The following is a 16,701-nucleotide window of genomic DNA, read 5'->3' as shown; positions in this document are numbered from 1 at the left end:
AACTTACCGGTGTTGTATTTGGCGCCACCTGGGTGTGCATTTGGTGTGATCGCACACATGTATCTCCTCGTCCTTGGTCCCCTCTGGCTCCTCTGCCTTGCACACCCTACATCCTGGTTGGTGCTCCCCTCCCCGTATTCCTTCACCCACCATCCCATTCCCCCTCCTGCCCTCCCATCCCACCCTTTATTTTGTCCATTTACCCATCCCGGTTCTGGCCTCCCCTGCCCCCTCATTGGTTTCTAGTTACAAACAAGTCTTGGCACAGGCTGTTGAATTGCTTCCATGTGTTGTGGAAGCCTTAGTCTGATCCCTGAGAATTACATTTTTTCAAATTTGAGGAAATCCGGTAGGTCGGACGGCTAGTCCGGGGCCTTGGGTGGCTCTGCTGCTCTCCAGCTGAGCAGGACTCTCCAGCGGGGGATCAGGGAGGCAAAGGCTAGGGTGTTTGCCTCTCTCGCCAGAAATAGTTCTGGCTGTTCCAATACCACAAAGGCCACCAGTAGTGGGCACAGCTCCACCCTCACTCCTATAACCTTGGACATGGCGTCAAAGAAAGCAGTCCAGTACCCGACAAGCCTGGGACAAGATCAGGACATGTGAGTGTCGTTGGACGAGCCTCCCTGTCACCGTTCAAATTTGTCCTCCACCTCTGGGAAGAACCCGCTTATTCATGCTAAGTGCACTACTTTCAGCAACAGTCCCAACTCTGATCGCACAATACACCATGCATGTCTGTCCAGTTACTGTCGCCAAGTTCGCCTGCAGTTAGTAGTCTGTCCTGTAGGGAGTGCTCTATCTTACCCTCAGTCGGTCCTTCTCCCTCAGGTGTGTCTCTTGGAGGAAGACGATGTCGGCGCTCAGGCTTTTCAGGTGGGCGAAGACTCTGGATATTTTAAACGGCCGTTAAGCCCCCTGACGTTCCAGGTGACTATTCTGATGGGGGTTTCTGTTCGCCCCCCCCCTCCCCTTGCAGGGTCAGCCATACTAACTACGTGGCTGCGCCGGGATTTCCCTTTGTTTGGCCACCGTTGCCTTCTTTGTTCCAGCCGCCTCGACATGTGAGCTGGTGCAACCAGCCTTCTACATCCCCTACCTTCCCACCCTCTATCCCGTGCCCCTGTGAGCTCCCCCCCGCCATGCGTTCCCTCCCGCTTGTTCTTGACCCACCTTTCCTCCTGACTTGGTGTTATGTCCGCCCCCCCCCCCCCCTCAGTCAGGCACTCCCTCCCTTTCGAGAGCTGCCCTTCCTCCTCTTAACTTCGTTGTCCTAGCATGTTCGCCAGTGTGATGTCTCTCCCCCCGTGGGAGTGACTCCTCCAACCTTCCACCCATTTTGTTCTCCCCTTTCCTTTTCCGTTTTGGTGTCCCACTGCAATCTCTCCCCCCACCTGGTGTAGGCAGATCATACACCCTTCCCATTTGCAGGACCGCGTGCTTCTTGCCCAGTTCACGATTTGCTGCTTGATTTGGAATTTGTGGAGCTTTGCAATAATTACACACGGCGGTTCTTCTGTTTTGGGACTGTACTGGAGCGACCTGTGGGTTCTGTCCACCTCGGAGGGCTTGGGGAAGCTTTTCCCTGACCAGCTTTCCTGGCATCCATTCTGTTGGGTTTCTGCCCTCCGTGCCCTCAAGTAGCCTGATAATGCTGATGTTCTGGCAGTGAAACCTGTTCTCCTGGTCTTCCACCTTTCCCTTGAACGCTCTCTGGGAAGCCACCAATCTTACTATTTCTGCCTCAAGCGAGGTGATCCGATCACTCTGGCTGGTGGCCACTTTTTTCAGTTCCCGCACTGTCACCTCCTGGTTCCCCAATCTCCGCTCTGTTCGCTCCATCACCTCCTTTAAGGGAGTCATCAAAATTACCGTGGCCGACCTCACGGTCACCTTAAGGTCCTCCTTAATGGAATCCCTATGTTTTAAGAGCTCTATCCATTGCCCTGTCTGTGGGTGGGCCACTGTTTGCGTTGGCGGTCCCTCTCGTTCTGCCATGTCCTGGTTCACTTCGCTCCTCGTGTCTGCAGGCTGGATCTTCCTCTCCTGACTCCTACTGCTCTTATTGCCTTTCCTCGGTGGTTCAGGTTGAGGGTGCGGGGCTGGGGCGGGGGTCAGTTTGTGGTTCAGAGACCAATCTTCAGGTTAAAGGACCTAAGTTGAAGATTCCAGGGGGGAGCCACCTTTCAGCGACTGTTCAGAACATCGGCGTCATCAGAAGTCAAGTTAAATCATTCATGATGCTCCAGCAGAGGGCAGCAAAGAGACGCCAAAACATCCAGCAGAGTGCAGCAAAGAGACATCACTGAGGTGCGTTCTGAGAGCAATCAACTCAGTCATCATGACTGAACAGCAAATCACAGAAGAACGCGGTGTCAAATGATTTGTGAAAAGCACGTTTAGTAAGTTGGTCGCACACCAGATCAAAAGTACTGAGAAAGATAAGGAATGGGTGAACACTAGATAGAGGAAGGTTAGGAGGGCAGTGCAGGGGTATACTGTTTTGGATACTGATGGGGGCGACGGCTCACCAGGGGAAGGTGGCAGCAGCCAGATTCATGGCATCATGCATAGGAGGGCTGGAAAAAGAGTGACAGAGCTATAGTGATAGGGGATTCAATTGTTAGGGGAATAAATAGGTGTTTCTGCGGCCGGAACCGAGACTTCAGGATGGTGTGTTGCCTCCCTGGTACAAGGGTCAAGGATGTCTCAGAGCGGTTGCAGGGTATTCTGGAGGGGAATGGTGAACAGCCAGCTGTCGTGGTGCATATACGCACCAACGATATAGATATATAAAAAACGGGACGAGGTCGTACAAGCTGAATTTAGGGAGTCAGGAGTTAAACTAAAAAGCAGTAATCAAGGTAGTAATCTCAGGATTGCTACCAGTGCCACGTGCTGGTCAGAGTAGGAATGGCAGGATAGATAGGATGAATACGTGGCTTGAGGGATGGTGCAAGAGGGAGGGATTCAAATTCCTGGAACATTGGAACCGGTACTGGGGGAGATGGGACCAGTACAAACTAGACGGTCTGCACCTGGGCAGGACCGGAACGAATGTCCTAGAGGGAGTGTTTGCTAGTGCTGTTTGGGAGGGTTTTAACTAATATGGCAGGGGGGTAGGAACCTATGCAGGAAGTCAAAGGGAAGTAAGATGGGGACAGAAACAAAAGGCAATAAAGGGAAAAGTGGAAGGCAGAGAAACCAAAGACAAAAAACAAAAAGGGCCACATTACATCATATTTCTAAAAGGGCAATAAATATTTTAAAAAACAAGCCTGACGCCTCTGTGTCTCAATGCGAGGAGCATTTTTAATAAGGTTGATGAATTTAACGCGTTGACAATAATTAACAGATATGATGTAATTGGGATCACGGAGACTTAGCTCCAGGGTGACTAAGGATGGGAACTCAACATCCAGGGTATTCAATATTCAGGAAAGATAGAAGGACAGGAAAGAGAGGTGGGGTAGTGTTGCTGGTTAAAGAGGAGATTAACGCAATGTAAGGAAGGACATTAGCCTGGACGATGTGGAAACTGTATGGGTGGAGCTACGGAACACCAAAGGGCAAATAATATTAGAGGAAGTTGTGTGCAGACAACCAAACAGTCGTTGTGAGATTGGGGATGACATCAAACAGGAATTAAGAGATGCATGCTGTACGGGTACAGCAGTTATTATGGGTGACTTCAATCTGCATATTGATTGGGCTAATCAAACTGGTAGCAATGCGATGGAGAAGGATTTCCTGGAATGTATAAGGGATGGTTTTCTTGACCAATATGTTGAGTAACTAACTAGAGAACAGGACATCCTAGACTGGGTATTGTGCAATGAGAGAGGATTAATTAGCATTGTTGTAGTGCAAGATCCTTTAAGGAAGAGTGACCGTAATATGGTGGAATTCTTCATTAAGATGGAGAGTGACTAGGGTCTGAGACTAGGGTCCTGAATTTAAAGAAAGCTAACTTTGATGGTATGAGATATGCATTGGCTAGGATACGCTGGCAAAGGATACTTAAGGGGTTGATAGTAGATAGGCAATGGCAGACATTTAAAGAACACATGGATGAACTTCAACAATTGTACATCCCTGTCTGGCACAAGAGTAAGATGAGGAAGGTGGCCCAACCATGGCTAACAAGAGAAATCAGGGATAGTGTTAAAGCCAAAGAGGAGGCACATAAATTGGTCAGAAAAAACAGCAAGCCTGAGGACTGGGAGAAATTTAAAATTCAGCAGTGGAGGACCAAGGGGTTCATTTGGAAGGGAAAAGAGGATACGAGAGTAAGCTTGCAGAAAACATATAAACTGACTGCAAAAGCTTCTATAGATATGTGAAGAGACAAAGACTGGTGAAGACAAATTTAGGTCGCTTACAGTTAGAATGAGATGAATTAATAATGGGCAATAAACAGATAGCAGATACACTGAACAAATACTTTGGATCCATCTTCACTAAGGAGGACACAAATAACCTTCCAGAAATACTAGGCGACAGAGGTTCTAGCATGAAGGAGGAACTGAAGAAATCCTTATTAGTCAGGAAATTGTATTGGGGAAATTGTAGGGATTAAAACCTGTAAAGTCCCCAGGACCTGATGCTCTGCATCCCAGAACATAGAACATACAGTGCAGAAGGAGGCCATTTGGCCCATCGAGTCTGCATCGACCCACTTAAGCCCTCACTTCCACCCTATCCCCGCAATCCAATAACCCATCTTAACCTTTTTGGACACTAAGGGCAATTTAGCATGGCCAATCCACCTAACCTGCACGTCTTTGGACTGTGGGAGGAAACTGGAGCACCCGGAGGAAACCCACGCAGACACAGGGAGAACGTGCAGACTCCGCACAGACAGTGACCCAGCGGGGAATCGAACCTGGGACCCTGGAGCTGTGAAGTCACAGTGCTATCCACTTGTGCTACCGTGCTGCCCATTGTGCTACATTGCTGCCCTGGATGTGACCAGTAGAGTAGACAAGAGTGAGCCAGTAGATGTTGTGTATCAGAGTACTTAAGAAAGTTGCCCTAGAAATTGTGGACACACTGGCGATCATTTTACAGCATTTTATAGACTCTGGAAGAGTTCCAATGGATTGGAGGTAGCTAATGTAACCCCACTTATTAAAAAAGGAAGGAGAGAAAACAGGGAATTATAGACCGGTTAGCCTGACACTGGTTGTGGGTAAAATGCTGGAGTCAATTATTAAGGATGAAATAACTGATGGGCCGAATGGCCTCCTTCTGCACTGTAGTGATTCTATGAATCTAAGGTGAAGTGGAGAAACTTTAGTTATGCTGGGAGTACTTTTAGAGAGACTTGTTTATGTTACAAAATTATTTGGCCAGCAGATGTAACAACAAATCAGATACTTAAAAAGTAATTTTTAGTTAGGCCCTTTGTTAGCAAGGCTGACACTTATTGCTCTTGGAAATGTGTTTCTCAAACTGTTGCAGCTCACACAGTGCTATCAGCAAAGTAGTTCCAGTGTTTTGACTCAGCTACAGTGAGGGCAGTTTTTCCTAAATCAGTGTGGGTTGTTACTTCGAGGGAAAATTGGAGGTTATGATGTTCCTGTGCATTTGTGACCCTTGTCCTTCTCCATGGTTTGGAAGGTGCTGGGGAAGAAACATTATGAGTTGCTGCAGTGCACCTTATAGACAACTGTCCCAGCTTGAGACAATTCACACCTCTTTAACCTGTGATTATCCCTCTCTCCAGTCGCACTTTAAAAACTTAATTACCTGCAAAGACTTGCATTCAAAGGATCATCTTGCATCCTTGAATTTGTGCATGTATGTGTTTATGGAACCCACCTCTTCATTCACCTGAGGAAAGAGCTGTGCTCCGAAAGCTAATGATTCGAAACAAACCAGTTCGACTTTAACCTGGTGTTGCAAGACTTCCTACTGTGCCCACCCCAGTCCAACACAGGCATCTCCAAATCACAGACAGTGCATGGGCAACCATGTTGTGTTATTGGGAGTGGTTGTTTATAGTCGTGCAGGGGATGCCGCTTGTGGTGAATTCATACTGTATTGTAATTCACACTGTATTGCATTGCATTGTATTATGTCCTTGTGGGCTCTGTATGTGAGCCATTGTGCGGCTCTGCCCATAGGGGGAGATGAGGAGCTTGTACGTGCGGCCGATTAACGAGGTCTACGCGTGGCACATTTTCACGACCCGCAGCCAGCACCACGCAGAGTCGCTAGAAGACTTTCTGCGCGATTTAAAAGCCCTTGCTCGGGACTGCAATTTCACCATAAGCCTCCCAGCATATGGAACTCGCTGTACGTGATGTATACGTTGCAGGGCTTAGGTCTAACTATGTGTGCCAGTGATTGCTTGAAAAAGGGGCCCAGAACTTGGAGGACACGGTAGAGTTAGCTACGACTATGGAGGTCGCATTCCGTAGCTTGAACTCATTCCCCGCGGACCAAGCGACCCCAACGTGGGCCCCCGACCAGCGACTGCCCCAGGCCTGCACCGCGCGGCCACCCACCCACTATGGAGCCCCAGCGTGCCATTTATGTGGCCAGCCCCAACACCCACGGCAGCACTGCCCGGCCCGCAACGCGGCCTGCAGCAGCTTTGGTCGCAAAGGACACTATGCCCGTGTATACCTGGCAAAATCAAAACTTTCTAACTCCCCCGCAGTCCAGAGCACTCGCCTCCCAAACTCACAAACCCGCAGACCCCGTAATGCTGCAGCGTGTCTGCCGACTCCGCCTCCACCCGACATGTGCGACTCATATGGCCGCCATCTTGGCAATCCTCCTCCACGCGGCCGGCCACGTGTGAGTCATGGGGCCGCCATCTTGGACGCCATCTCCCTCGCCGCCCGCCACGTGCGATCCACAGGGCACCCATCTTGGACGCCATCTGCTTCAGCACCCGCCACGTGCGATCAACGGGGGTCGCCATCTTGGCCATCAACCAAACCTCACCTCGACGACTACGACCTCAGCGGACAGTCATCACGGGGCCACTCCAGCAAAGCTGATCGAGCCGCCGACCACCCGCAACTCAACGCAGTCACGTTGGACCAGTCGTGTCCAAAGCACGGACAGTCATCACGGGGCCACTCCAGCACAGCTGATCGAGCCGCCGACTACCTGCAACTCAACGCAGTCACGTTGGACCAGTCGTGTCCAAAGCATGGACAGTCATCACGGGGCCACTCCAGCACAGCTGATCGAGCCGCCGACTACCTGCAACTCAACGCAGTCACGTTGGACCAGTCGCGTCCGAAAAACCTCCAGAGCTTGATGATGTCCGTTAAAATTAACGGGTACAGGACACCGTGCCTCTTTGACTCCGGGAGCACCGAGAGCTTCGTACATCCTGACTTGGTAAGACGCTGTTCGCTCCCTATTTTCCCTGCATGGCAAACTATCTCCCTCGCCTCGGGCTCACACTCAGTCCACATACAAGTGCGCACCGTCGAGACCCTAACAATTCAGGGCACCAGCTACTCTAATTTCCAGCTGTACGTACTCCCCGACCTCTGCGCCCCACTCTTACTGAGGCTCGATTTCCAATGTAATCTCAAGAGCCTCACACTCAGCTTCGGCGGACCCCTACCTCCACTCACTATCTGCAGTCCAGAGACACTAAAAATCAACCCCCCTCCACTCTTCGCTAATCTCACTACGAACTGCAAGCCCGTAGCCACTCGCAGCAGGTGGTATAGCCTGCAGGACAGGGTATTTATTAGAGCCGAAGTCCAGCGGCTCCTACATGAGGGAGTCATAGAGGCCAGTAACAGCCCCTGGAGAGCTCAGGTGGTGGTCGTCAAGACCGGGGAAAAGTTCCGAATGGTGGTTGATTATAGCCAAACCATTAACTGGTTCACGCACCTCGATGCGTACCCCCTCCCCAGAATTGCAGACATGGTTAATCAGATCGCCCAGTACCGCATATTCTCCACGGTGGATCTGAAATCTGCATACCACCAGCTCCCAATCCGCCCGGAGGACCGCCACTACACGGCGTTTGAGGCAGATGGCCGCCTCTTCCATTCCCTCCGGGGACCCTTTGGCGTCACGAATGGGGTCTCGGTGTTCCAATGAACAATGGACCGAATGGTGGACCAGTATGGGCTGCGGGCCACGTTTCCGTACTTGGACAATATCACCATCCGCGGCCATGATCAGCAGGACCACGACGCCAACCTCCACCGATTTCTCCAAACCCCCCAGAAACTCAATCTCACCTATAATACGGAGAAATGCGTTTTCCGCACTACCAGACTAGCCATCCTCGGTTATGTCGTGGAAAACGGAGTCCTGGGCCTCGAACCGGACTCTTGCAACTCCCCCTCCCTCATTGTCTCAGGGCCTTCAAGAGGTGCCTGGGATTTTTCTCATATTATGCCCAGTGGGTCCCCCTTTATGCGGTCAAAGACCACACTCTTCCCACTGTCAGCTGAGGCCCGCCAGGCCTTCAACTGCATTAAGGAGGACATCGCCAAAGCCGCCATGCGGGTGGTGGATGAATCCATCCCCTTTCAAGTGGAGAGCGACGCCTCAGAGGTCGCTCTCGCCGCCACTCTGAATCAGGCAGGGAGACCAGTCGCCTTCTTCTCCCGAACCCTCTCCACTTCGGAACTTCGACACTCCTCAGTCGAAAAGGAAGCTCAAGCCATTGTGGAAGCCATACGGCACTGGAGGCACTACCTCGCAGGTAGGAGGTTTACCCTCATCGCCGACCAAAGATCGGTTGCCTTCATGTTTGACAACTCGCAAAGGGCAAAATTAAAAACGATAAAATCTTGCGGTCGAGGATCGAACTCTCCACCTATAATTACGATATCATATATCGCCCGGGGAAGCTCAACGAGCCCCCAGATGCCCTGTCCCGCGGCACATGCGCCAGCGCGCAAGACGACCGCCTGAAGGCTATCCACAATGACCTCTGCCACCCGGGGGTCACCCGGCTCGCCCACTACGTCAAAGCCCAAAATCTGCCTTTCTCCACCGAGGAGGTAAAAGCCATCACCAGGGATTGTCCGATCTGTGCCGAGTGCAAACTGCACTTCTATAAACCAGACAGGGCCCACCTGGTAAAGGCCTCCCGGCCCTTTGAACGCCTGAGCATCGATTTCAAAGGGCCACTCCCCTCGACCAATCGGAATGTGTACTTCCTAAATGTAATAGACGGGTTCTCCCGCTTCCCTTTTGCTATCCTGTGCCCCGATATGACCTCCCACACAGTCATTAGGGCCCTGCACAGCATCTTCACCCTTTTTCGTTTCCCCAGCTATGTACACAGCGACCGGGGTTTGTCCTTTATGAGTGACGAGCTGCGTCAGTACCTGCTCGACAAGGGCATTGCCTCGAGCAGGACTACCAGCTGCAACCCCAGGGGGGAACAGGCAGGTGGAGAGGGAGAACGCGACGGTCTGGAAGACCGTCCTACTGACCCTCCGGTCCAGGAATCTCCCGCCCTCCCATTGACAGGAGGTTCTCCCCGACGCGCTCCATGCAATTAGGTCCCTCCTATGCACCGCCACCAACCAGACCCCTCATGAATGACTATTTGTTTTCTCTAGGGGCACTACCACGGGGGCTTCGCTCCCATCCTGGTTGAGGACACCAGGCCCGGTTCTCCTCCGGAAGCACGTCCGGACACACAAAACAGACCCGCTAGTAGAGAGAGTGCTACTGCTTCATTCAAACCCACACTACGCCTTTATTGAATACCCCGTCGGCTGTCGGGACACCGTTTCCCTCCGGGACCTGGCGCCTGCAGGATCCACCACCACCACCACCACCGCCGAGGTACCCCTCACACTACACCCCACCCAACCCCCCACGCCCTGCGCCCCCGCGCCTATAGGTTCCCTGCCTACGCTCGGCACCCCCGCGGCGGTAGGTTTCCTGCACCCCCCCCGTTGCCTGTCGCACTGGTCAGGGATGAAGCTCAGACCGAAAAACCCTCCGGAGTCTGCCCTCATACCCATACTGATCATCACTCAAAGAGGCTGCATTCCCGGTGCGCCACCGATCCCAAAGGACGACTCGGCCACCGGACCGGTTCAACTTGTAGACCCGTCACCCCCGCCGGACTTGATTTTTTTTACAGGGGGTGAATGTGGTGAATTCATACTGTATTGTAATTCACACTGTATTGCATTGCATTGTATTATGTCCTTGTGGGCTCTGTATGTGAGCCGTTGCACGACTCTGCCCATAGGGGGAGATGAGGAGTTTGTACAGGGCTCCACCCTTGGCTCCGCCCATGGTCCCTCCCACTACGGGAAGTATAAAGTAAGCCTGCTCTCAGTTCCTCTGGTTGCAGACAGGCTCAGTTATAAGACTATTAAAACCACAGTTTACTTCCAATCGTGTCTCTAGTGAATTGATGGTCACATCACCACTCAAACTACTTTACCCTAAATAGTGGTGGCTTTCTTGAGTGCAGTTGCAGATGCACCAATCCAGGCAATTGGAGAGTATGCCATCACACTTATGACTTATTAGCGAGGCCAAGGGTAGGATGTGAGCATCTCGCGGGACAATATCCAGCGTCTGAGCTGCTCTAGTGGTCACAGTTTGTATGTGCCTGGTTCAGTTGAGTTCCAGGATGTTGATGGCGCAATGATTCTGTCGTGATAGCATTGAATATATCGGGGTGGGGGGTTAGACTTTCCTGTGTGTGCCATGATCATGGCCCGCCACAGAGTGTGGTGTGAATATTACTGGCGGGCAGTGGCGGCTTCTGAGCAGGAACCTTGGCTTGGGGGATCGCTGCATGTGCGCAGGGAATGGCCAGTAGTTACGATTGAGCACGGCCTGATGTTCTGTTTATTCCTGTTGATTCACCTGAAGAAGGAGCCGTGCTCCGAAAGCTCGTGTTTGAAACAAACCTGTTGGACTTTAACCTGGTGTTGTAAGACTTTTTACTCTGTTTATTCCGGGGTGGGTTCTCTTTTGTTTCTTACTCAGTGTCAAGTTTCAGTCTAAAAGTCCCGTGCCCCACAAACACTCATTTACAGAAAGGTAAGTTGTTGTGGTGGTGGTGGTGCTGCTGGGCGGAGGTGACCCCGCAGCGACACCCCGCGGTAGGATCTGGACTTGCCAGTCGGCTCGGCCCAAAATGGCGTCCCTTCCATGGCAACGAGGTACAATTCCATGGCAACGGGAGACAGCTGACAGTAAACACACCGGGAGAGACGGGGAGAGAGAGTGAAGGAGGGAAGCACCGAGGTCCCGGGCCCGGCCACACCCCCAGCACCGACACCGCCGGCTGGGAATCTCCCAGCAATCAGGATGAGTGTGAGGAAGAGCATTCCGGTGGTGAGGCACATCATCAGGGACAGTGACCTGGGATCCAAAGCGGTGAGTCTGCGGGGAAACCACAGAGCCCCACTGGCGCTGGCTCCCCCATGTGTTGCTGGTCAGTCACCCGGTGTGACATCTGGTACCAGCCCCCGGAGTCGCTCTTGCTAGCCGTGGGTAAAAGAAACATGTGGATTACTCCCAGGTACTTTCATCTCCCAGCCCTTCACTTGCCCCAACAGTGTCTGCATCGATTTCAACTTGGGGAAAGCAGGGTGAAGTGGCCAACAAGGAGGTGGTGGGCAGCCGATTCCTCAGCTGCATGCTGTGGGTACGTGGGGGGTGGCAATGGTCGTTGACTGGGCATCACACCTCCTCCAGCAGCTGCCAATTATTCTGGAAACTCTAAGGGGAGGGGGTGCAAGTCATATGCAAGTTAAGGTTGGAAGATAACCTATGCGGTGCTCTATCTTTATCGTTCTGGTTATATGATTGTGGAGATGCCGGCATTGGACTGAGGTGAGCACAGTAAGAAGTCTTACAACACCAGATTAAAGTCCAACAGGTTTGTTTCAAACACTAGCTTTCAGAGCGCAGCTCCTTCCTCCTTCACCTGAGGAAGGAGCAATGCTCCGAAAGCTAATGTTTGAAACAAACCTGTTGGACTTTAACCTGCTGTTGTAAGACTCCTTACTGTTCTGGTTATAGCATAACTTTGGTCAGCTATGATCGAATGGCAAAACAGACTTGGGCAGCCCGATATCACAGTGGTTAGCTTCACAGCTCCAGGGTCCCAGGTTCAATTTGTGACTTGGGTCAATGTCTGTGTGGAGTTTGCACGTTGTCTGTGTGTGTTTGCTCTGGTTGCTCCGGTTTCCTCCCACAAGTCCAAAGATGCACAGGTTAGGTGGATTGGCCATGCTAAAGTGCCCTTAGTGTCAAAAAGGTTAGGTGGGGTTACTGGGTTACGGAGATTGTGTGGGCTTGGGTAGGAGGCCCTTTCCAAGGGCCGGTGCAGGCTCGATGGGCTGAATGGCCTCCTTCTGCACTGTAAATTCTATGAACAAATTCTATGAAGACTTGATGGGCCAAATGTCCTAATTCTGCTCCTATTCTGGTCTTAATGTTGCAGCTGTGCTCTGGCCCCGGTTGTGGTTGGTACGTGGGTGGTAGAATGATGTTGGGTCACCTGAATATTCCTGTTATCCGACCACTCTTTGTTCTATTTCAAATAGGGGTTGCACAAATTATTACTTTAAAATTAGAGCATTGTTAATGCCTTTGAGAAGCAGGTATTTGGCTGCATGATTTTCTTTCCACGCCAGTGACAGCACATCATGTCCACATTACCATGAAGGGATGAATTTTATCTCACGTGTGAATGAGTGGATTTCGAGTGAAATGGATGTGAGGAGCGATTGATTAATTTCATCGGTGCCAATAGCCCTTCCAGAAGGTCTTGGGTTGAACTATGAAAAAACAGAAAAGCAATATACATTTAGAGGGCCTCTGCAATACATTGCTTCAAACTAGAGTTTACCTAATGGTGATGTGATAGAATGCATGCAAGTGAGTGAAAAATGACAGGAAAAGAATGGTGCCAACCCCAGAGGTTTGGGAATCCTGCAATTATATCTGGCCCATGATGGGTGTAGCCTATTTAGATGAACTAATGATATAAAATTGGAGATGGGGCAGGGTACATGGATCTCCTGTCATAGAATGCCTATAGTGTAGAAGGAGGCCTTTCGGCCCATCTGGTCTGCACCTATCCTTTGAACGAGCACTTTATCCATGTCCACTCCCCCAACCATTCCACCATATTTCCATAACCCCACCTAACCTGCACGCACCTGGACATTAAGGGGCAATTTCACATAGCCAATCCACCTAACCTGCACACCTTTGGACTTTGGAAGGAAACCGGAGGAAACCCACAGACACAGGGAGAACGTACAATCTCCACACAGTCACCCAAAGCCAGAATTGAACCCAAGCTCCGGGCGCTGTGAGGTAGCAGTGCTAACCACTGTACCACCCTAAAACTGTCCAGTTTATTCTTTGTGTTATGTATTGCCTTGTCATGGTGATGTTAAGTAGGGAATTCCAGGATGTGTTGATGAAATAATATAGCAAAGTCAGGATAGTGCATATTTTGGAGGTTGAGTGTTCCCGTGATCCTACAGCTATTGCCTTCCTTGGTCAGGGGTTGATAGGTACAGTTGGAGTAAGCTTGATGAGTTGCTGTAGGGCATCCAGTTGACAATAAATACTGCAACGACAACTGTAAGGAGCAGTGGAGGGGATTGCTGGTGTGTTGAATGGCAAGTATACTGATACAGCGGCTGGGATTCTCCGACCTCGTTCCTAGATTATCATAGATTATCATAGAATTTACAGTGCAGAAGGAGGCCATTCAGCCCATCGAGTCTGCACCGGCTCTTGGAAAGAGCGCCCTACCCAAGGTCAACACCTCCACCCTATCCCCATAACCCAGTAACCCACCCAACACTAAGGGCAATTTTGGACACTAAGGGCAATTTAGCATGGCCAATCCACCTAACCTGCACATCTTTGGACTGTGGGAGGAAACCGGAGCACCCGGAGGAAACCCACGCACACACAGGGAGGATGTGCAGACTCCGCACAGACAGTGACCCAAGCCGGAATCGAACCTGGGACCCTGGAGCTGTGAAGCAATTGTGCTATCCACAATGCTACCGTGTTGCACACTTCCTGAGTGATGTTGAACCCATTTAAGTAAGTGTTGAACTTTCCATTACATTCCTGACTTGAATCTCATAGATGATGGAAAAGCTATGATGGATCAGGAATTGAGTTACTTGTCACAGAAATCTTACCTGTGCCCTGCTGTCAGAGCTACGGTATTAATATGGCTGGTACAGTTAAGCTTTTGACTGTAGAACCCGCAGGCTGTTGAAGATGGAGAACTTGGCGATGATCATATTTTTGGATGTTAGGGGGATATTGTTGGACATTTTCTTGTTAGAGTCGATCATTTCAAGATATTGCTTGGTGGAAATGTCATCTGAAGCCTAGGTGCTGTCCATATCCACCTGTAAATTGGCATATGCTGCTTGATTATTGATGGAAGGCTGAACAATCTAGTACCCTCAGCAAATAGCACTAATCCATGACTTTATGATGAACGGAACGTTTTTGATGAAGCAGCTAAAGATGGTTGGACTAAAGAACTCCACCAATAAGGTGTTTGGCCTCTACTGATTTGGTATGCAACAGCCTCAACTTTGACTCTAGCCACCAGGGCCGGCTCAAGGCACCGGCAACTCGGGCTGTTGCCCAGGGCGCCATGTGCTAGGGGGCGCCAGACTCGGGTCCCGCGCATACGCAGTTGGGCCGGCGCCAACCAGCGCATGCGCGGTGGCCGCACTCCCCCAGTGTGGCCGCACTCCCCCAGTGTGGCGCACTCCCCCAGGGCGCCCCCCCCCCCCCCCGGTCCGTCCCCTCGGTCCGCCCCCCCGCTCGGTCCCCTCCCCCCCCCCCCCTCGGGTCCGCCCGCCCCGCCCCCCCCCTCAGATCCGCCCGCCCCGCCCCCCCCCTCGGGTCCGCCCGCCCCGCCCCCCCCCCCCTCGGGTCCGCTCCCCCCCGCCCCCCCCCTCGGGTCCGCTCCCCCCCCGCCCCCCCCCCTCGGGTCCGCTCCCCCCCGCCCCCCCCCCCTCGGGTCCGCTCCCCCCCTCTGGTCCGCTCCCCCCGGGTCCGCCCCCCTCTCGGCCCCCCCCTCTCGGCCCCGCCCCCCCGCGGCCCCCCTGCGGCCCCCCTCGGCCCCGCCCCCCTCTCGGCCCCGCCCCCCCCAAGGGCGCCGAAGTTCAGCTTGCCCGGGGCGCCAGCAACCCTAGGGCCGGCGCTGCTAGCCACTGGACTCTATCCCTTTGAACCACCTTAAGCGTGTTCTAGTTGGGGTCTTTAGTGGCTCAGTAGGCCATCTTCTGGGCACTTGCACCAGTAAGATTTCTCATCACTGTCCAGCACAGCAGAAAGAGGTAAGGCTCCCCACTCGACATCTTTGAATGTGATATTGTAAGAGTTATAGACATAAACATACACATAGAATTTACAGTGCGGAAGGAGGCCATTTGGCTCATCAAGTCTTACACCCCACACCTCCACCCTATCCCATAACCCAGTAACCCCACCTAACCTTTTTGTACACTAAGGGTAATTTTAGCTTGGCCAATCCACCTGCACATCTTTGAACTGTGGGAGGAAACTTAAGCAAACCCATGCAGACACGGGGAGAACGTGCAGACTCCGCACAGAGAGTGACCCAAGCCGGGAATCGAACCTGGGACCCTGGAGTTGTGAAGCAACTGTGCTAACCACTGTGCTACCATGCTGCCCACTGTAGTCCTTTTATTTAGTCCTTCCTGTTTATTTCCTTTGTTCCCATTTATTTTATTTTTATTATTTTGGTCCATGGACCCATAATTGGGATGTACCTTTAATCAGAAAATTCAAACTTGCCAGGAATCTGTGTTCTCAGGTTTTGTACTTTGGAAGGGAGAAACCAGACTCCTCGACACTGAGTTATTCATAAGAACCAGCTTTGGAAAGACTTGGTTTGATTGGTTAACTGGAAACCAGTGGGTTGGCCAGGGACAGTGTTCTCCCTGACAACAGTCAGTGATTGGTTCTTGTGTGATGCTTTCTGAGAGAACTTAGCAGAAGTATTTAGAGGTCAAAGGAGCTCTCTTTCTCTCTCTCTCTCTTTCCTGCTTGCTGAAGTGAAAGAATTGTTCTATTGTCCCGAAAGCAGTGAATGCTTAGCACATCCTTTGCTGTAAACCTGAAATGATGCTGAGCCTGCAGAGAAAGTAGACAACCTTGCCAGAGAAAACCATATCAAGCCCAGGAGGAAGAAGTAGCAAAAAAAAAGCCTGAACTTCAGAAAATAGTTGATTGGAAGTCATCCAAGTGCATCAACGATCCTTATCTTTTTATTTTTATTAATATTTTCCATCCCTTTCCACCACCCTTTCCCCTCTGTTGTTTGCCTGTGTGTGTGTAGAGAGTGGGACGAGATAGGAAGAGTGGGGGAGGGGGGATTGGGAAAAGGGTAGTACATAGTCAGTTACACTTTCTGTTTTCTGTCAATTAATTAAACTACTGTACATAATAAAACGTTTCTTGTGTTTTGATGCACGATCAATCACTACTGAAGCGAGATTGTCGTCCAATTGAAGGCTTTAATGAACAGGTAGTTACCCAGCAGCTCCAGTACAGAATGACTGCTGTGGGTGAAACACAGACTCTTATGCTCCGCCTGCTGGGTGGAACCAGCAGGCAGGTTCTACCACTCATACTACAGTGTAAGGTACATCCCACCTAGGTACCGCGATACCCCTAATATAGCCTACTACATTCACCCCCTGT

At 51.4% G+C, this 16,701-nt stretch overlaps 1 protein-coding gene across 2 annotated transcripts in view; it reads left to right on the top strand.

The window, feature by feature from the left end:
• Positions 1 to 11,152: 11,152 nt before the first annotated feature.
• The window catches only part of LOC119966403 (cilia- and flagella-associated protein 69-like), a 181,266-nt gene continuing 175,717 nt past the window's right edge, over positions 11,153 to 16,701 (top strand). Inside the window, exon 1 of one of the 2 annotated variants that reach the window (XM_038798012.1) lies at positions 11,153 to 11,349. In XM_038798012.1, coding sequence (XP_038653940.1) covers positions 11,281 to 11,349 — 69 coding nt within the window. In that variant the 5' untranslated portion in view covers positions 11,153 to 11,280. The remainder of the gene's footprint in view (positions 11,350 to 16,701) is intronic. The other variant, XM_038798011.1, reaches the window with a different exon arrangement.

Source organism: Scyliorhinus canicula, chromosome 5 (assembly GCF_902713615.1).
Source record: "Scyliorhinus canicula chromosome 5, sScyCan1.1, whole genome shotgun sequence".
NCBI lineage: Eukaryota > Metazoa > Chordata > Chondrichthyes > Carcharhiniformes > Scyliorhinidae > Scyliorhinus > Scyliorhinus canicula.
This window is presented reverse-complemented; position numbering and strand designations above follow the sequence as displayed.